Source organism: Odocoileus virginianus, chromosome 2, assembly GCF_023699985.2.
Source record: "Odocoileus virginianus isolate 20LAN1187 ecotype Illinois chromosome 2, Ovbor_1.2, whole genome shotgun sequence".
Lineage (NCBI taxonomy): Eukaryota > Metazoa > Chordata > Mammalia > Artiodactyla > Cervidae > Odocoileus > Odocoileus virginianus.
Window position 1 is genome coordinate 41,703,830 of NC_069675.1, and position 21,368 is coordinate 41,725,197.

Genomic DNA, 21,368 nt, shown 5'->3' on the forward strand with positions numbered 1-21,368 from the left:
AAAATTTAGAGGAATTTGACCAGTACCTTTTACTTAATTTTTGTTAACTGAGAGAATCTTGCTTGTCTCTCACGATACCTTTTTTACAGCTCCCCTCTATGAAAGTCAACAGTAGTAGCTTCAGATGACACAAAAGCAGGGTCTGGGAGATGTTCTCCACATTACATTGAAAATAACAGCTGGTTTTAGAAATCTTCAGTGTAGTGAATTGTTTTAATCTCAGCAGTAGCAGAATATTGATACAAAAATTTGCTTCAGGAAGAGAAATTCTGTTGTAGGCTTTTGAACATTTGACCCCTGTCCCTACATACCAGGTTAGTATTTCTTTTTAATCTTCAGTGTAATGTTAGCAGTTTGTGACTGTTTTTCACACTGTTTCTTTCATATACCTTTAGAAAAATTAAGGCACCTAACAAAGTACCATCATTAACTACTCTTGGAAACCATGCATTTATAGTATAACCATTCAATAAGTAAAAACCCACTTTCAGCTAGAAATGCTAACCTCCCCGCTTTGTTTTTGTATGTGTTTGTTTCTGTATTTAAGGAAGACATAGTATAGCTTCCACAAGGAATTGTTCTTCAGAAAGTGAAAATTGTACTACTCATAATGGTGGAGAAAAGACTGAAGAATCTGAAGGGTAGGAGGCTGGTTCTTTGCTAGATAAGCTTTTAATATGAATATCAACTTCAAATTATAAAATATATGAATGATGATTATATATATCAGTTACCATAATTTAGGAATTTCACATTACACAGTTGCTACAACAGTTGATAGCAGGGTAGTTGATGTGTTGAACTATCAACAACTGCTTAGTAGGTGAACATATGGCTTATTCATACTACTTATAAAATAGACAACAGTTTTCCTCTTTAAAAATTCATTTTCATCTTATAAATGTTAGAAATAACATCCATTAATGTAAAGTTTTGGAAAGCAAACTTTAAAACCCAAAGAAAAATCTCTGCCATTAGTTCTGCAACTTTATTAAAGAAACTGGATGTGTATTTTAGAACTATTTGGATATAATTACTCATTATAGAAACATTTAAAAATTAAAATGTATATTTCAATGTAATGCAAGTTTTAATAATTTTGTATTGCTTTGTGTATTTTACATACAATAAACTGCACATATTTTAAGTATTCACTTTTGATGAATGTGAGCCATATAACCAATGAAGATAAAGAACATTTTCATTATCTCTAAAGGTTCCTTTGGGTATTTTCAGTTTTGATAGTTTTTTAATAACACATATCATAAAATTTACCCTTTTGAAAAGTTCTGGGGATGGATTCTAGAGATAATTGCATAATTGCATAATAATATGAGTGCATTTACTTTATGTATATTTTACCACAATAAAAAAAATTCACCCTTTTGTAGCTTAGTGAAATTTACTTTACTCACATAGATTTTTAAAAATTTTATTTTTACCATGACAGATATCCAAACAATATGTTCTTAATGTTCAACAAATACTTTTTCTTGGTTGCATGGCATATGGGATCTTAGTTCCTCAATCAGAGATCAAACCTGTGTCCCCTGCATTGCAAGGCAGATTCTTAACAACTGGACCACCAGGGAAGTCCCCTCAGATGAACTGATAGGTTTGTTTGTGTAGCATAAAAATTTATCAAGTTAATTTTTTAACTATTATTATTATTTTTTGGCCCAAAAATTCACCGAATTTTCATGTTTATTATACCAGCCATTACCTGTTTATATTTTGACCGTAATGTCTTTGGAAGAACAGTTTGCAAAGTTGCTTAAACTCCTTTATTTTGACAAAGCACTGATTATTAATCCTTTTTCTGTTGCCAGTTTTACTTCAGATGTAATTTCTTTGTGTTAAAATTTTTTGAAGTTCATTTAAATACATATTAAATTCATATTGTAGATTAGTGTATCTCTTCCTATTTAATCTCTTCCTTTTGTAATGACATGAAGGCAGTTGTGGATCACACTAGTATTTCTTTTTGAGGTAATATAATTTTCAAGGGCATATACATTCAAAGAGTATACAATTTTTGAAGTAGTTTTTCTGATATATCATCTAAACCTATTCTTAAATTGTTTTTAAATGTGTAAATAAGCACGTTGTAGTGTTGAATTTTTAAACCACATTTACTGATTTATATTTATTGAATGCCTAGAAACAAGCTTTCTAGCTGTTAAAAATAACAAAATAGCTATGCTAATTATTCACTATTCAATGAATAATTTTAACTTTTTCCCATTCATTAATAGTAAGAAAATTCTAGTGTTTCATCTTTATCTCCTTTCTGTATCCATTACTATGTAAAAGTGCCGTTTTATGTTGCTCACAAGAACTAGAAATTGTAATTTAATTTTTCCTTGTGAATTGGTATTTTTTAAAAACACTATAATTAACTTATAATTTGAAAATAATGAGTTTCAAACCTTTTATTAGTTCTATAGTAAAAATATTTTGTTTTACTAAGTCAGTAGCTTAACTAAAATTAGTCATAGTTTTCAGATACTGATCAAGGTAGAAAGGTGCTAATGTAAACTTCTGAATGTCAAGTCTTATAAAACTGATGTGTGGTTAAAACCTTGAAAAACATCTGGTTCTCATACTTCCAATAAATGTCAATATTATTGGCTCCTCTTCTAAAACTCTAATAATTTCATTTCTGTGTAACATTTTTCATGAAGGCCAAACATGGTGATCCATGTATGTGATGAAGCAAAAAACTTGAAAGAAGATTTTATTTGCCCACGAGATCTTTTGATATCAGAAATGAAGTACTTTGCTGAATATTTATCTGTGGATGCCCAGCGCTGGGAAGAGGTGGACATTTCAGTTCATTGTGACGTTCACATTTTCAACTGGTTGATAAAATATGTTAAAAGGAACACTAAGGAGAATAAAGATTGTGAGATGCCCTCTTTAGGTAAAAGACAATCTATTACTTACTTTGTAGTAAAATTTTTGTGTCAGTTGATAGTTGCTTCAGGCCAAATAGGAAATGTGGAAAATTGTTCACACCTTAGTATTTATGTTCAGATTAGTAATCACTGTTTAGAAAACTGATACCGCATTCCTTTTTAGCAAATTTTAGTGAATTTATGGCAAATGGACAGGTCTATAGATTAGCCATTTTCACTCTATGTTATGATAGCCTACCACTGGCGTCCTAAAGATCCTTTCAGAGGGCCCACAAGGTTAAGGGAATCTGCTTAATAATGCCAAGATGTTATTTATCATTTTTCCCTCTATGTTGACATTTGTTCAGAAAGTGCAGAAGTAATAGAGGATAGAGCTGTTGGAGCTTTAGCACACATCAAGGAAGGAGCATCATGTAGTATGAGTGGTCACTGTGTTCTTCAACCCATGGGCTCATCGTAAAAACGGGAAAAAAAGAAAAGGAAAAAATAGTTTCTTTTAGGAATATCCTTGATGAGGCAGTAAAAATGACTCATTTTATTAACTTTTGACTCTTGACTGTACATTCTTGTGACATTCTACTTGATGACTCAGGAAGTGCACTCTTGCTGCACACTGGAGTATGACGGCTGTCTTAAGGAAAAGCACTTGTACAAGTTGCCTGAGCTGAAAGCTAAATTAGCTGCTTTCTTACAAAACCATTTTTACTTGGAAGAATGGCTGACAGACCCTCACTTAAGCATCTGGCAGATACTCTCCTCCTTTTTTATTTTTTAATTTTTCCTTTGGCTGCACTGCACAACTTGCAGGATCTCAGTTCCCCAACCCAGGTCATGGCAGTGAAAGTTCAGCATCTTGACCACTAGGACCAGGGAATGTCCCAGACAGATAGTTTTTTGAAAATGAATTAAGTTAGCCAGTCAATGAAAGGTTTATAACTAACAATATTTGTTGCCCATGATAAAATTCATGCTTTCAAGTAAGAATTAAGAGTTTTGGAAAACTTGTATCTGCTTCCATGTGCTTGATAGTTGCTGTATATTTAAAGACTTTTCTTTAAATATTAACAAATAAGACTTTTTATTACAATGTATAATGAAATGTTTCAACATTTGGAAGATCTGCATAACTCAGTAAACAAACCAGTGTCTTTCAAATGATCAATGCATGATGTTAACAAAAAATCATGCATAGATTAAAGATCCATTCTAAGTGCAAGGTAAATCAGAGAATTTTGAGATAGCAGAATAGGAAATGCTCTTAGTATGATTTTGATTCCCATTGCAACTAACTTTTAAGAAAGACTACCCACAAATTCAGTGTGGAAACAGATGTGAGAATCAAACTATCTGCCTTTAAGTCAGACACTGAAGGGATTTATAGAAAATGTCAAACTGTTATTTTCATTTTGTTTTGAAAAATAGTTATTTTCATAAAATTATGTTAATATGTAATGAGTTTATTCATTGAAAAAGAATAATAAATATTTTAATTTTTTTCTGTTTTATTTCCCGGTATAGTAAATACAGTAGATATAACCCACTTAAAGAAAAGCTGTCTAGGAATCTCAGCTTTTAAGATTTTTTTTTTGAAAATAGGTTTTGAGAGCAAAAGTTTGAGAACCAGTGTTTTAGATGATAAGAAGAGTAATTACTAAGTAATGTTTTTTGGGCATTGCCTTGTATAGGAAATCACTCTAGTGGGGTTTAATATAAGTATTTCTGTGCACTAGAATTACAGTTTGCAGTAATATCAAAATATTTCTAATTTCTTACTAGTAAATAAATTTATACAGACAGTATAAAAGTCTTCTGAGGAAGTTCATAATTTAATACATTTTTGTGACCAAATTAAGGGAAAAGGTTTCTAATGGTTCTTAAAATTACAAAATTGCTAAATCAAAATTTTCAACCAGTCAGAAGGTAAAAAAAAAATGGAGCAAACTTGATCTTTCTGTAATATTGAACCTTAAATCAGTGGCTACAAATGTTAAGCTTCTATAAAAGCAGTCTTTAACTAGGAAAACTAGCAAAATGCTTAATTCCATCGCTAATAATCCAGACCTTGGGTCTTAACTGGAATGGGTCATATTATAGTTGAAATTTTTCACCAACTCCTTCCTCTCTTTACCATTTCTCTTTGAGAACCTTCCATCTAGAATTGTTATTTAAGGAAAGATTGGGATTACTTATTATAATTATTGTGTACATAGTCCTTTATTTAGGAGGACTGTCTTAGTACTGTAACAGTAAATATCAAAATGTTTCTTTTTCCTTAAATATAACTCATGGAAAATGACTGAGGTTTACTGAAATGATAGCATGAGCCAGCATCCCCTTTCCCTGGTTGTGCCTTTGAAGTCTGCCTGTAGGAAGTAATTTTTCATTTCTGCAATAGTAAATTTTATATTATCTTTAAGAATCTTTTAAATTAAGCATTTGTTCTTAACAAGCATTTGAACCACTTTTGAAATAACTTCACTATGATTTTTGTGGGATGAGTTATATTCTCAATTTTAATTATCCTTTTCCCTGGTTTAGTTAAGGAGGAATTAGTATATATCACATCTTTAACTAGAGTCTTTTTACTTCATGTAAATCTAATTCCAGGGCAAATTTGCTATATGTTTTCTCTATACCCTAAATTTTAACTTTGCATTTTCTTTCTTTCTTGCATATAAGCCATAGTAAGATTTTATTAAATTGTTCTTATTAAAGTAACCTCGTCTTTTAAGGTGAGAAGGAGCCTGTTTTAAGGAGACTGAGATGAAAATCAAAGGAGAATTTAATTTTTTCTCTCTTCTCTTTTTTAGAGCCAGGAAATGTCATTTCAATTCTTATTTCTTCAGAGTTTTTGAAAATGGATTCGCTGGTAAGTGTTAACAAAAGATCCAACTCTTCTATTCACCTATGCTTGGTGATGTTTTCTTCAAATGTCTAGAAAATTCGGAGATAGCTTCCTAAAGTAGCTGTTGATTGAAGACTGTGATTCATTAGAATGAGGTGCTGGTGTTTGGAGGTACTTTGTTCTATTGGGAAAGGCTAAAGGCTACTGTGTGTCATTTGCGAAGGATGCCTATAAAGCTAGCAATTTATCCTCAAGGGAGGAGGTAGCTGTTGCATCAGATGAAACTAAACAGAATTAATTTTGCCCCAAAAGGGATTTGGCCATAAAACCAAATTAAAAGAAAATTAATTGGAATATATTTGTTTTACTATTTAAATAATTGGTTTAAGCTTGTACTGTTTATTTGTGTCTTTCATTTATAGTTAAGGAAACTAAGAAATGAATGCCCAACTGCTAAAAGATGTGATTTTGTATGTGTAAACCACATGCTTATGTCTGTTGTTAAAAGTAGTTGATGAAATATAAAAGCGCAATGTCTACATATCAGACTCTTAACACTGAATATATTTTTCTTCCTTTTCCTTATTTAATAAATTTCTTTATCATTCAAATGTCTTTTTTTGTTTGTTTTTTGTAGTTTTAAATGAATATTTGCTTTTAACCTCTGGTAAAACTACACAGAGCAAAATATTCCTTTACTGTGTTAACAGATGTGAAGTTCATTTATTTGTTTGAGGTTTTTATTGTATTTTTGTACTTCTTAGTCCCTCCCTCTTCTGTTGTTGGTATTAATTGCTTCAAGGGAGAGTTATAGGAAAAAAGAGAGACTAAAAGAGTCTATGAGTTTTGATTTTTGTAATCTAAGACCTAAAGAATGATTTTTATGTCATAGCAAAATATTTAGAAGAATACATAATTAACCAGTGCTGTTTTTCCCCAAAACACAATCTACCCTGAAAAGTAAATAAATATACCTGACATTGAAGAAAGGCAGAAATCAAGCACAACAGACCTGAGAAAACCCTAAAGTGACTGAAATGTTTCTGTTAGAGAAATGGAGGTGTAAAATTGTCACTAAGTTTATAATAGAAAGTCACATATCTGTACCCTTGAGTTTGTGGACTTAAGATTTATATCTGCCACAATCATGAAAGAAGTTCATTACATTGTTGTTCAAAATATTCTAAGAAGTTTGAAATTTTTTCTAGCTATGTTTGTATAAATTTGACGTACTAGGCCACTTTGAAACAGTATAGTTTAACGCAAACAGGCAGAGCTAAGTTATTGCCTAGCAATACATGGATTAAGCCTTTAATGAATCTTTATCTTTGAAAAGTATTGATATGACTTTATCCTTTCTGTTTCCATCTTCAACACTTATTTTCTGTGCTTTTTGTTTAGGTTGAACAGTGTATACAGTATTGCCACAAAAATATGAATGCCATTGTAGCTACTCCATGCAACATGAACTGTATTAATGCAAATCTTCTTACACGTATAGCAGATCTGTTTACACACAATGAAGTTGATGATTTAAAGGACAAGAAAGATAAGTTTAGGAGGTAATTTTTAAAATTTAATTTTAAAGGTAATGTTCCTATTGGAATGTGTTATTTTTATTTCATTTCAGTAAAAATTCTATATTTAGAATATATTTAGAAATCTGTTTCCATTTTATTTTAAATAAATTAAAATATGGGGCTTCTCAGGTGGCTCAGTGGTAAAGAATGCACCTGCCGCTGCAGGAGATGCCGGAGACATGGGTTCAATCCCTCAGTTGGGAAGATCCCCTGGAGAAGGAACTGACAACCCACTCTAGTCTTCTTGCCTGAAGAATTCCATAGACAGAGAAACCTGGTGGACTACAGTCCACAGAGTCATAAAGAGTCCGACACGACCAAGCAACTGAGCATACCTGCCTGAAGTAAAATATATTCTGAGCGGATGGCTCGAGGTGAAAAATAGTAACTAAATTAGTTACTGTGTATAAGGCGTATATAAGCAGATTATGATGGTGAATTATGTTAAAAATTATCAAGACAGGGCCTTAATATAAAGGGGAAGAGTTGTGTGAGATGAGGTCAACAACATTAGGAGCTGTTTAGGTCATACAAGGAGTATATACTTTATTCGAGGTGGAATGGAAGCAGACGAGTGGCATGATCTGATTTGTTTTTAAGAAATCAGCCCATTCTGTGTGGAGAAAAGACTATAAGGATATAAGAAGCAAGACCTATTTGAAGTCTAGTGCAGTGGTCTAGTGAGAGACAGAAAGCTTCAGACTAGAGTAGAGGCCGGGGTTCTGGAAGGAAGTAGGTGGATTCAGAGTATGTTATTACAGAGATTTGACAGATTTTCAAATGTGATGATATGGGAAAAGAGAATATTTTAGGATAATTACTAGGTTTTAAGGTTAAGTAACTAAGTGAACGATAGTGTCATTAATAGAGCAGTGACTGGGGTGAGGGGAATCAGAAGATGTGTTTGGATCTTGTTAAGTTTATTTAATATATTTAATATACTTCTTGGACATTCAGGTAGGATGGCAGGTAGATGTAAGTCTGAAGTTTAGGTCAGAGTTCAGGGCTTAAAATAAAAATATGAGTAGATGATGTTTAAAGCCATAGAACTGAATGAGATTTCCTAGCCAGACCATATGTTCTCCGCCGAATTGCAATGGCACCTTTACCATAAATCAGGAGACTATATATGTGAGGTCTCTTTCTGAATTCTCCATTTTGTTCTGTTGATTTCTTTGTCTATACTTTTATTAGTGGGACATTGTCTTAATTACAGTAGCTTTCTAATGTTTTTTTAGTATCTAGTAATCTAAAATTCTGGAGAAGGAAATGGCAACCCACTCCAGTATTCTTGCCTGGAGTATCCCATGGATAGAGGAGCCTGGCAGGCTACAGTCCATGGGGTTGCAAGAGTCGGACACGACCTAGTGACTAAACCATCACCACCACCACCGATCTAAAATTCTCCAACTTTGCCATTCTCCAAGATTGCTATCTTAGTCATTTTATGTCCTTTGCATTTCCATATGAATTTTATAATCAGCCTGCCCATTTTCTCTTTCTTTTTCTCTCATATACATACACACACATACACACCTGCAAATTTGAGGGTTAGCATTGAACCTGTAGATTTGGGAAGAGACATCTTAATAATATTGAGTCTTTCCATTCATGAACATGGTATAACTCTCTATTTATTTTAGCAGTGTTTTATAGTTTTTAGTATAGAGACATTTTTCCTTTTTTTAAGTTAAATTTATTCCTAGGCATTTGAATTTTTTGGCCCTATTATAAATGCTATTTTTGTTTATTTCCCAACTGTTAACAAGAACATAGTGATAAAGACTGCCCAACATTTGGAAGATTCAACAAAGGAGAGTTAAGGAGCCTGAGAAGGAAGAGACAGAGGGTCAAAGGCAAGGCAAAAGGAAAGAGGGTTTCAAAAAGGAGGAAGCAATTAAGTGGTCAATTATGTGGAATGCTGCTACCATGTAGAGTAAGATGAGGACAGCAATGTGGTTGGTTGGATTTAAACAACTTTTCCCCAGATGTTTGCTCTGAATGATTACAGAAAAATTAAGTTCATGTCTAACATTATAGTATCATGTGCATGCTAAGTCACTTTAGTTATGTCTGACGTTTTGCAACACCATTGATTGTAGCCCACCAGGCTCCTCTGTCCATAGGATTCTCTAGGCAAAAATACTGAAGTGGGTTGCCATACCCTCCTCCAGAGGATCTTCCCAACCCAGGGATTGAGCCTGCATCTCTTAAATCTCTTGCATTGGCAGATGAGTTCTTTACCAGTAGCATCACTTAGGAGGTCCAGATTATTATATTAAGCATAATAGTGAAATATTAATATATATTGAATGTTTAATACTATGCCTGACACTCTTTAAAAACACTATCTCATTTAACCCTCTTAAAATCTTATGCATTTGAAATTAGTAGAAATAAGTTTCAGAGATTTTAAGTTGTCAAAGGTCATGTATGAAATATTGGTAGACCCAGGATTGCTAAATTTCCCAAATCCTCAATCTGGAATTTTCCTTAACAAAGAACTGAAAGAGAGGTAGATATCCATGTGTCTCATTTTTCTTGTGAAAATTGGCTCTTGATCAAGCAATTCTCATTAGTAGGTTTACTTACTTAGAGCAGCAAAAAATGTATTATAAATTCCCAAGGAAGGACTCTCTGAGGACTTTAACTAGTCTTATTTTCTATGTGTGCAAATAGGTCAGCATTTATTTTCATCACTATCAAGTAATTTTGGTAAAGTGGATAGAGAAAATTAATTTGTTGGTCATTTGTTGTTACTAGTAAACTTTTTTGTAAGAAGATTGAGAGACTGTTTGATCCTGAGTACTTGAATCCAGATTCTCGGAATAATGCAGCAACATTATACAGGTATATTTTTCTTTAGTATGCTATATATTGCTGCTAAGTTCTTAAATTTTGGTACATTTGAAATTTTCTTCTTGAATGTTTTTTGTATCGTCTTTCTTTGTGTTGTTTTTTAATTTTTATACAATTTTAAAGGTTAGTTTCCATTTACAGTTATTACAAAATATTGGCTATATTTCTTACGTTGTACAATACATCCTTGAGCTTATCTTATACCCAGTAGTTTGTATTTCTCACTCCCCTACTCCTATTTTCCCCTTCCCTACACTTTCCCCACTGATGACCACTAGTTTGTTCGCTATTAGTCTGCTGCTTTTTTGTTATATTCACTAGTTTGTTGTATTTTTTAGATTCCACATGTAGGTGATAACATACAGCACTTGTCTTTTTTTGTCTGACTTATTTCACTTACGTAATGTCCTCCATGGTTGTTGGTGCAGATGACAAAATTTCGGTTTTATGGTCAAGTAGTATTCCATTGTGTGTGTATGTGTGTACTCACCACATTTTCTTTATTCATTCCTCTGTTAATGGACACTTGGGTTGTTACATATCTTGGCTCTTGTAAATAATGCATCTGTTAACATTGGGGTATATGTATCTTTTCAAATTAGGTGTTTTTTTTTCTTAATGTATACCCAGGAGTGAAATTGCTAGATCATATGGTAGTTCTATTTTTAGTTTTTTGCGAGCCCTCATACTGTTTTCCACAGTGGCTGCACCAATTTACATTCTCACTAACAATGTAAAGGTGTTCCCTTTCTCCATATCTTCACCAGCATTTGTTATTTGTGCTCTTTTTGATGATGTCCATTCTGACAGGTATGAGGTGATATCCCATTGTGGTCTTCATTTGCATTTCCTTGATGGTGAGATGTTGTGGATCTTTTCATGTGTGTTGGCCATCTATATTTCCTCTGTGGAAAAATGTCTGTTCAGTTTCTCTAGCCATTTTTTAATCAAGGTTTTTTTTTTAACTGTATCTTTGTGTTATTATAGATGCTGTTTGTGTAAGAAACTTTTAACAAAAGAAACAGAAAGAAGAATTCCTTGCATTCCTGGAAAAATCAATGTGGATCAGCATGGAAATATTATATATATTCATATAAGGTGTAGTGAAAATAAAATACAGCTTCTAAAATGTGAATTAATGGTGTATTTATAAAGCAAAACTACTTTTAAAAGGAATGGGACAACATTTTTTCTTCATGTGATTCAACTTTGATTTAGAAAGATGATACTTTCAAAACAAAGTTGTTGTAAAAGTATATTTTATCTTGAAAGATGTTCTGATCAGTGCCATTAAAATGATTTTTCACTGATAGATTTTAAGTGTTATATTGAATTTGACAAGAGAACCAGATTTATTTTCAGATGAATTTTAGAGTGAGGCAAACTGTCTTTAAAATTGAATTTTCTGTATTTAGTCTTCATACTTCTTCAGTATTATATTAATGCATAATTCTTTTGCATTCCCCTTAAGTTCAAAACTAGTTCTTATCCTGAGTTGGGGAGTAGGTGAAGAGGGTTATAAATAGGAATAATGTCTCAGGAAAACAAAAACTTTAAAATAACTCTGACAGTATAGTACTGCTAGTGATTTATTCAGAGAGGTAATATTGATTTATGAAAGCACTTAGTAAGGATACTGATTGTTGTATATAAATAAAAAAATAAGCACTCAGATGATTAAATGAACTAAAATATGTCCATATAATAGTGTATCTGTATAAAACACATCTAATTGATTCTGAATGTTCAGTCTTTGAGAATGTAAAAGAATATGTAGTGTGTGTTAGTTGCTCAGTCGTGTCCAACTCTTTGCAACCCCATGGACTGTAGCCCACCAGGCTTCTCTGTCCATGGAATTCTCCAGGCAAGAATACTGGAGTGGGTAGCCATTTCCTTCTCCAGGGGATCCTTCTGACCCCAGGATCGAACCCAGGTCTCCTGCATGACAGGCATATTCTTTATCACCTGAGCCACCAGGGAAGCCCAAAAGAATGTATAGTTACATGCAAAATTGATAGTAAATTAAATAAGGAAAAAAAGGGGTTATAAAACAAAACTCAAGGGTCTTCCCTGGTGGCTCAGTGGTAAAGAATCCACCTGCCATGCAGGAGACGCAGATTCAATACCTGGTCTGGGAAGATCCTACCTGCTGTGGAGCAACTAAACCTGTGAGCCACAACTTCTGAGTCCACAGGCCACAGCTACTGAAGCCCAAACACTCTAGAGTCTGTGCTCTGCAAGAAGAGGGCCCGCCACAGTGAGAAGCCCATGCACCACAACTAGAGAGTAACCCCCCTGCTCGTCGCAACTAGAGAAAAAGCCTGTGCAGCAAGGAGGACCCAGCACAGCCAAATAAATAAATAAACTTTTTTTTAAACCAGAAACATGTTCATTAAATATTAACTGTCGTGTTACCTTAGAATGACAGTATTATGGATGGTTTTCATTTGCTTTTTGCTTCTGTTCCTATATTAGAAATGTGAAGTACTTTTATTAAAGAAAAAACTGTACAAATGCTAATTTCATATTGTAAACATTAAAACAGAAATCTAGAGAAAAACATGACATTTGACTCTAGTATTAATAGCATAGTCAGCATTAAAATGTTTCATTTTTCTCTTCGTATAATAAGTTAGGGAATATAAGCACTTGGGATTTTATACTTTTTTATCTTGAGAGTTGACTCACCTTTTGAAAATTACTTCCATTTTGACAGCAATAACTTAATATTACTGTATGAAAAAACAGAAACTAAATTTGACTTCTGTTTTATTGTTTCATTCAAAGTATTTTTCCTGCAAGTTAGCTATTGATGACATTTTTTTAATGTCTTTAAATATCTTAAAACAGATGTAATTTGTAATAACATGATGGTATTTTGTTGTATCTTGAACTAAAGACAAAAATAGCAAAATTCAAAAAGATTAAGGACTTAGAGAAGAATAGGAACTTGTTACATGTAATGATAGCAAATGGAGTTTTAAGTCTTGTCTGTTTATTTAAATCATTGAACTTAAAAGTGTGTATTACTGAGACCTGATTGTATATTACTTTATTACTCCATTACTAGAAAGTAATTTTGAAAATAATGTACAGAACTAATATATTAATGGAGTGTTTAAAATTACCAATAATTTATGATAGGTACAATTAAATATGTTCCATTTAGTGATATATGCTTAAGTCCTAACTGTTAGCCTGCTTAAACTGTATTTATTTTTAAGAGACTCCATACTTCTTTTTTCTTTCGGCTGTGCCAGGTCTTTGTTGCTTTGCATAGGCTTTTTCTAGTTGTGGAGAGCAGGGGTACTCTTTGCTGTGGTGTGTCAGCTTCTCACTGCAGCGACTTCACTTGTTGCTAGGCAGAGGCTCTAGGCACACGGGCTTCAGTAATTGTAGCACGTTGGCTCGGTAGTAGCACTGTGTGGGGTCTAGGACCGGCAGGCTTCAGTTATTATGGCACACAGGCTAAGTAGCTGCAGCTCGCAGGCCTTAGACCATGGGCTTAGTAATCATCATGGTGCATGGGCTTAGTTGCTCTGTGGCATGTGGCATCTTCCTGGATGATGGATCAAACCGTGTCGCTTGCATTGGCAGATAGATTCTTAACCACTGGACTACCAGGGAAGTCCTTAAATTATATTTAATTTATAACCCTTTATCTTGAGTAGTAAAATAATTTGGCATTCAGTCTGTGACACTTTTTTCTGTTGTCCACAGGAAAAAAACAGAATAAGATTCCCAAATGAAATTTTATCTAGCATTCAGTGTAGTCCCTTCCATAGCCATCATTTAGGGAATGATCTTGAAAATAAGCCACAAATTTAAAATTATTTGTTTAAAGCAAACTGTTTATATTGCTTACTTGTGAAATAATAACTGAGGCTCTTTTCCCTAGAGATAAAACTTGGGATGTTCATGAGTATTTGAATAGTCTTTTTGAAGAATTAAAATCTTGGAGAGATGTATATTGGCGCTTATGGGGAACAGTCAACTGGCTAACTTGTTCAAGATGTTATCAGGTGAGTTGTTTTTTTTTTTTTTTTTAATATCCTGTTGTGTAACCACTGAGAGCAGGCTCTTTTGACATATGCTATTTAATTAGTTAGGATGTGTTTGTACAACATCTGACATCTTTTTAAGAAACTAGTGGCAGAAATAGTGGTGCTGTTAAACATTGCTTGCATCTGACCTCATTTCTCTTACTGTGATTCTTCCTGTTTTTTATTTCCATTGCTGAAACAATCAATGACTTTATGAATTTTTATAAAACCAACAGGTTTTTTTTTTAAACCAACAGGTTTTTAAGTCATCAAATTCATTTTTTTCAATGGAAAAAAGATACAGAATTCTTGTTGCCTTTCATTTATTTCCAGCCAAACTGTTTCTCTGTTAGCCCATATATTTCTTTAGAAATTCAGAAACACCTTTGCAGATAGGATGCTATTGAGATGTGCCCTTGTTATTAATAAAATAATTGTGTTACCAAAAATGTTTTGTCCACTTCTTCTAAATGAAGGCTTAAAAGCACAAGGAAACTTACAATTTGAAGGTATTTATAATAAATCCTTTTATAAAATAATTAGATCTTTATTGGTCACAGTCATTCCGAATTAGTCTTATGTATAAATTCAGAGTGTTCTGCATAAAATATTTTATGACTCCCGTAGGTCTCCCAACCCCCTCATTTTCAACAGAGTAAGGCAGCACAGAGAGCAGCTTATTACAGCCGTCAGAGGGACATTTTTTTCAAACTGTGTAAGTTTCTTCCCAGTGACTCCCTATGTCCTCACAGTTTTTAAAAGCTTGATTTATTGAAGTGTAACTTCCATACAGTTAAAATGTATCCTTTTTGTGAGGTTTGACAGACTTATACAGTCGTATAGCTGCCACCACAAACAAAGCATAGACTCCTCCTGTCATCCTTAAAAATTCCCTGTGGCTGTTTTTAGTCAGTTCCTTGTCCCATCTCGGCCTCTGACAACCGCTGATCTGTTTACTGTCTCTGTAATTTTGACTTTTCCAGAATGTCATATAAATAGAATCATACAGTATTTAGCTTTTTGAGTCTAGTTTATTTTATGTAGCAAGATGGATTTGAAGTTTATTCACGTTGTTGTATCTGTCCACTTGTTCCTTTTTAGCCTTAGGTAGTAGCTCGTCATAGGAATGTACTACAGTGTGTTTATCCCCTTACCAGTGAAGGACTGCAGGTGCTTCTAGTTTGGGGCCATTATGAAGAAAGCATCTGTAAGCATGCCCATGCAGGCTTTCGTGTGAATATGTTTCTCTTGAGCATTTACCTAGAAATAGGATTGCTGGGTTGTATGGTAAATGTAAACTTAACATTTATACCATGCCTAAGAGTTTTCCAAAGTCCCTGAACCACTTTTTATCCTTTCCAGCTATGTATAGGAGTTCCAGTTGCCCCATATCTTTTCTAACACTTGATATTGTCAGGTTAGTTTGGATGTTTTTTTTTCTACTTAATAGGTATATAGTTGTCCTCCAAACAATGGAATGTCACGTATAATCAAAGATATCAGGCTCCTAAAACCTGATTTGTTTAGCATGTCAGAATGCAGAAAATTTGAAGGATTTTTTTCCCCATCTTCAAAGCAAATTGAATACTGATTTATAATATTTAATATTTTTATGAGAGTTTATAAACTCATAAAATAGTTTGTATGCAAAATACTTTGTATGAGTATGCACCTTATAGCTTTTATCAGACTCAAAAAATTTTAATTGAAAGCTATTATTTGAAAATCATAATTGGAACTAACTGCTAAGAATTCTGAATTACAGACTATCTTTTGTGTTCAGGATCAGTGCTTAAAATTGTTCATTTTCTTTATTTTACCAACTTACAAACGTATCTGGACATGACTATTAATCTTATAATTAAAAGTTAGTAAATATTTCACTAGTCATTCAGTTACTCCATAGTTGTCACAGATAGAGTGATGTTAAGTATTTACCTTAAAAAATATGTGCAAGAATAAAGGAGGCAAAATTTTATTTAATTTTTTCCATTGGAAAACCTCTTTTGTGATAGACCAATTATAAAATTAGATGTACATCAAGATCAGTTTAACTCCTCTGAAATTCAAATAGCGTTTTTGACTTTGCTTTTTAACAGCTTTGTTGAGGTATTATTACATGCCATAAAATTCATTCATTTTAAGAAAGTACAATTTACTGACCTTTAATAAATTTGGAATTATTCAACCATCACCACCATCCAACTTTAGTACATTTCCATCACCCCAGAAAGATCCCTTGCATCCATTTGCAGCCATTCCCCAATCTAGTCTCACTTTTAATCCCAGGCATCCACAAATCTGCATTTTAGCTCTAGAGATGTGCCTTTTCTGTATATTTTACGTGATGGGACATTCAGTATGTGGTCTTGAGTATTTTTGAGATGTATAATTTCACTGTGGGAATAATACTTAATTTTATGTATTTCTTTTATTCAGACTTTTCTGTGCATAGAGTTTTCACACTGTCAGTATCACTCAGAGACAGTGGTTTATCCTGCTGCAGGAAGTTCGCTGAGTACTGTTGGCACTGGAATTTATCCCTGCTGTAACCAAAAGGTTCTTCGATTTGACCCCACTCAGCTTACAAAGGTAGATTTTGAAGGTTGCCCTTTTGTAATTACAGCACTTATTAAATAACACTTTGTATTTAAATGTTTTCCTCTTTTATTGTTTTTAAAATGTAAATACACATTCATGTAGAAAAGATTTAACTACATAGGGAAGTATAATAAAAAGTAGAAATCTCATTTCATACCACTCCCTCATTCTACTTCTCAAAGATAACCACTGTTCACAACTTCCCTTAAGACCTTGTTTTATACATTTTAGGCGCAGACTAAATGTTGTTTTTCACATTGGAAATAGAATCAGACTGTTCATCTTATTCTGTAATTTGCCTTTTTCACTTAACAGTGTACCTAGGTGATCATTCTGTATAATACTAACTGCTGTGTAGACTGTGTAGGGGTTAGGCTACAGATAATAATTTGTAAGTCTTCTTGTAAATGAGTGATCATTGAAACCAACAGGTATAGGTGAGCGTAAAAACGGGGATGGGGGAAGGGGTACTGGCTTATGCTATCATTTTCATAAACCTCAGTCATCTCCCTATGCAGTATTGTTTTTCGGACTTTATTTCCATCACCAGTCACATACACACCTGGGTGTTGTTTTTGCTTTGGCTCCATCTCTTCATTCTTTCTGGAGTTATTTTTCCACTTTTCTCCAGTAGCATTGGGCACCTGCCAACCTGGGGAGTACATCTTTCAGTGTCGTAGCTTTTTGCCTTTTCATACAGTTCATGGGGTTCTCGGGGCAAGAATGCTGAAGTGGCTTGACATTCCCTTCTCCAGTGGACCACGTTTTGTCAGAACTCTCCACCATGACCCGTCTGTCTTGGGTGGCCCTATACAGCACGGCTCATAGTTTCATTGCGTTAAACAAGGCAGTGGTCCATTTGATCAGTTTGATTAGTTTTCTGTGATTGTGGTTTTCATTCTGTCTGCCCTATGACAGATAAAGATAAGAGACTTATGGAAGCTTCCTGTTGGGAGATACTGACTGGGAAACTAAGAGAAGAAGAAGATATTAAGAAGAGGTGACAAGAATACACAGAAGAACTGTACCAAAAAGATCTTCATGACCCAGATAACCACAGTGGTGGTATAAACACTCACCTAGAGCCAGACGTCCTGGAATGCGAAGTCAAGTGGGCCTCAGGAAGCATCACTGCAGACAATGCTAGTAGAGGTGATGGAATTCCAGCTGAGCTGTTTCAAAATCCTAAAGGATGATGCTGTGAAAGTCCTGCACTCAATATGCCAGCAAATTTGGAAAACTCAGCAGTGGCCACAGGACTGGAAAAGGTCCATTTTCGTGCCAATCCCAAAGAAATGCAATGCCAAAGAATGTTCAAACTACCGCACAATTGCACTCATCTCACACACTAGCAAAGTACTGCCCAAAATTTTCCAAGCCAGGCTTCAACAGTACATGAACCATGAACTCCCAGATGTTCAAGCTGGATTTAGAAAAAGCAGAGGAACCAGAGATCAAATTGCCAACATCTGTTGGATCATCAAAAAAGCAAGAGAATTCCAGAAAAACATCTACTTCTGCTTTATTGACTATGCTAAAGCCTTTGACTGTGTGGATCACAACAAACTGTGGAAAATTCTTAAAAAGATGGGAATACCAGACCATCTGACCTGCCCCCTGAGAAATCTGTATGCAGGTCAAGAAGCAACAGTTAGGAGCGGACTTGGAACAACAGACTAGTTCCAAATTGGGAAAGGAGTACGTCAAGGCTGTATATGGTCACCCTGCTTATTTAACTTATATGCAGAGTACATCATGAGAAATGCCAGGCTGGATGATGCACAGGCTGGAATCAAGATTGCTGGGAGAAATATCAATAACCTCAGATATGCAGATGGCACCACCCTCATGGCAGAAAGTGAAGAGGAACTAAAAAGCCTCTTGATGAAAGTGAAAAAGAAGAGTGAAAAAGTTGGCTTAAAGCTCAACATTCAAAAAACTAAGATCATGGCATCTGGTCCCATCACTTCATGGCAAATAGAAGGGGAAACAGTGGAAACAGTGGCAGACTTTATTTTCCTGGGCTCCAAAATCACTGCAGATGGTGACTGCAGCCATGAAATTAAAAGACACGTGCTCCTTTGAAGGAAAGCTATGACCAACCTAGACCACATATTAAAAAGCAAAGACATTAATTTGCCAACAAAGGTCTGTCTAGTCAAGGCTATGGTTTTTCCAGTAGTCATGTATGGATGTGAGATTTGGACTGTGAAGAAAGCTGGTTGCTAAAGAATTGATGCTTTTTAATTGTGGTGGTGAAGAAGACTCATTGAGAGTCTCTTGGACTACAGGGAGACCCAGCCAGTATATTCTGAAGGAAATCAGTCCTGACCAAATAAATGTTCACTGAAAGGACTGATGCTGAAGCTCAAACTCCAGTACTTTGGCCATTTGATGCGAAGAACTGACTCATTGGAGAAGACCCTGATGCTGGGAAAGATTGAAGGCAGGAGAAGAAGGCAATGACAAAGAATGAGATGGTTGAATGGCATCACCAACTCAATGTACATGAGTCCGAGCAAGCTCCGCGAGTCGGTGATGGACAGGGATGCCTGGCATGCTGCATTCCATGGGGTCACAAAAAGTCGGACGCGACTGAGCAACTGAAATGAACTGAACTGAACAGTCATCTCCCATGAGTTATATTTAAGGAAAAGAAAATTGTGGTTTTTACCATTTTCTAAGACAATCCCCCTAAATAAAGGACTATGTACACAATTATTAAAATAAGTACTCGCAATCTTTCCTTAAATAACAGTCCTAGATTAAATGTTCTCAAAGAGAAATGGCAAAGGGAGGAAGGAGCTGGTGAATAATTTCCTCAGGAAGCTATAATATGACTCACTGCAGTGAAGACCCTGGATTATTAGCAATTTAATTAAACATTTTGGTAGTTTTCTTGGTTAGAATAAAGATTGCTTTCATAAAGGTTACATTTGTAGCCACTGATTTAAGGTCCAAGATTACAGAGTGACTAGTTTTTCTTTTCTTCTTTTTTTTTTTTAACCTTTACCGTATTCATAAACATGCTGAATCAAGTGTTTTTTCCCTTTCTACATGTTTTGATTTTTATTTCACACATATATCTCCATGGTCTGGCATATCTGGGCTCTGACTGGTTGAAAATTTTGACTTAACAATTCTGTAATTTTAAGAACCATCAGAAACTTTTTCTATTAACTTGATCACAAAAATAAATTATGAACTTCCTCAGAAGACTTTTATACTATAATTATTGATTTATTTACTATGTATTGCAATTCTAAGGCACAGAAAGACTTTATTAAACCACCAGTGTGATTTCCTATACACGTCATTGTCCCAAAAAGATTACTTAGTAATTATTCCTTCCATCATTTAGAACATTGGTTCTCAAACTTTTGCACTCAAGATCTCTAACAAAATCTTCAAAGCTGAGATTCCTAGAGAGCTTTTATTTATGTGGGTTATATCTATCTCTATTTACCATTGGAAATTAAAACAGAAAAAGTTAATTTTAATTCATTGAAAGAGAATAATCTCATTACATGTCAGCATATTTTTGTGAAAAATAACTATATTTTCCAAAGCAAAAAAAAATAAGTGAAACTAACACTGTTTGACATTTTTTATAACTCTCTTTAATGTCTGAATTAAGAGAAAACAGCTAGATTCTCAGATCTGTTTCCACATTGAACTTGTGGGTAGTCTTTCTTAAAGGTTAGTTACAATGGGAATCAAAATCAAGGAACTTTTCCTGTTCTGCTATCTCAAAATCCACTGATGTGGGACTTTGCTGGACATCGGGTGATGAAGAATCCGCCTTTTAATGCAAGCGACAGAGGTTTGATCCCTGGTCAAGGAACTAAGATCCCTTATGCCACAGGTCATCTGAGCCTGTGTGTCTCAGCTAGAGAACTCTCACACTCTAGAGCCTGTGCTCTGCAACTGGAGAAACCCCGATATGGCATCTGGAGAAATGCCACACACTGCAGTGAAAACCCAGCACAGCCAAAATAAGTAAATAAATGTTCCCCAGCCTGACCTATATAGATCCATGTGATCTCAATAAACATCTTAACAGGTGTTTTTTAAATCAGGAATGTTGCTAAGCTGATTCTAAAATATTTATGGAAATACAAAAGGCCAAGAACAGGTAAGAGACTCTCAAAGAACGTAAAGGTAGAAGTACTGGGTTGGCCAAAATGACTTAGGTTTTTCCATGACAGCTTAGGGATCTGAAAGAACTTTTTGGCCAACCCAATACTTTCTCTGCTTAATATCAAAATTTATCTTAAGTCTTGGTGATTATGACAGGGTGATATTGATGAAGATTAAACAGATGGACCAATAAAAGAGAATGAAATACATTTGAACTTTGAACAACACTGATTTGAACTATGTGGGTCCACTTATACCTGGATTTTTAAACATAAATACATACAGTACTGTATATATAATATGCAATTGGTTGAGTCCATGGATTTTTGTGTATATGGGACTACTGGAACCATTTCCCCAGAGATACTGAGGAATTCTGTAC

At 34.3% G+C, this 21,368-nt stretch overlaps 1 protein-coding gene across 5 annotated transcripts in view; it reads left to right on the forward strand.

The window, feature by feature from the left end:
- SANBR (SANT and BTB domain regulator of CSR) overlaps positions 1–21,368 on the forward strand; it is a 77,265-nt gene that overhangs the window by 33,822 nt on the left and 22,075 nt on the right. For 4 of the 5 annotated variants that reach the window (XR_002317117.2, XM_070478790.1, XM_020910157.2 and 1 more), the window contains exons 4-11: positions 548–641; positions 2,685–2,923; positions 5,729–5,787; positions 7,165–7,325; positions 10,107–10,193; positions 11,190–11,300; positions 14,101–14,224; positions 16,685–16,837. Coding sequence is in view for 4 of the 5 variants with exons in the window: in XM_070478790.1 (XP_070334891.1) it covers positions 548–641; positions 2,685–2,923; positions 5,729–5,787; positions 7,165–7,325; positions 10,107–10,193; positions 11,190–11,300; positions 14,101–14,224; positions 16,685–16,837 (1,028 nt within the window). In the remaining variant the exon portion in view is untranslated. The remainder of the gene's footprint in view (positions 1–547; positions 642–2,684; positions 2,924–5,728; positions 5,788–7,164; positions 7,326–10,106; positions 10,194–11,189; positions 11,301–14,100; positions 14,225–16,684; positions 16,838–21,368) is intronic. The other variant, XM_070478804.1, reaches the window with a different exon arrangement.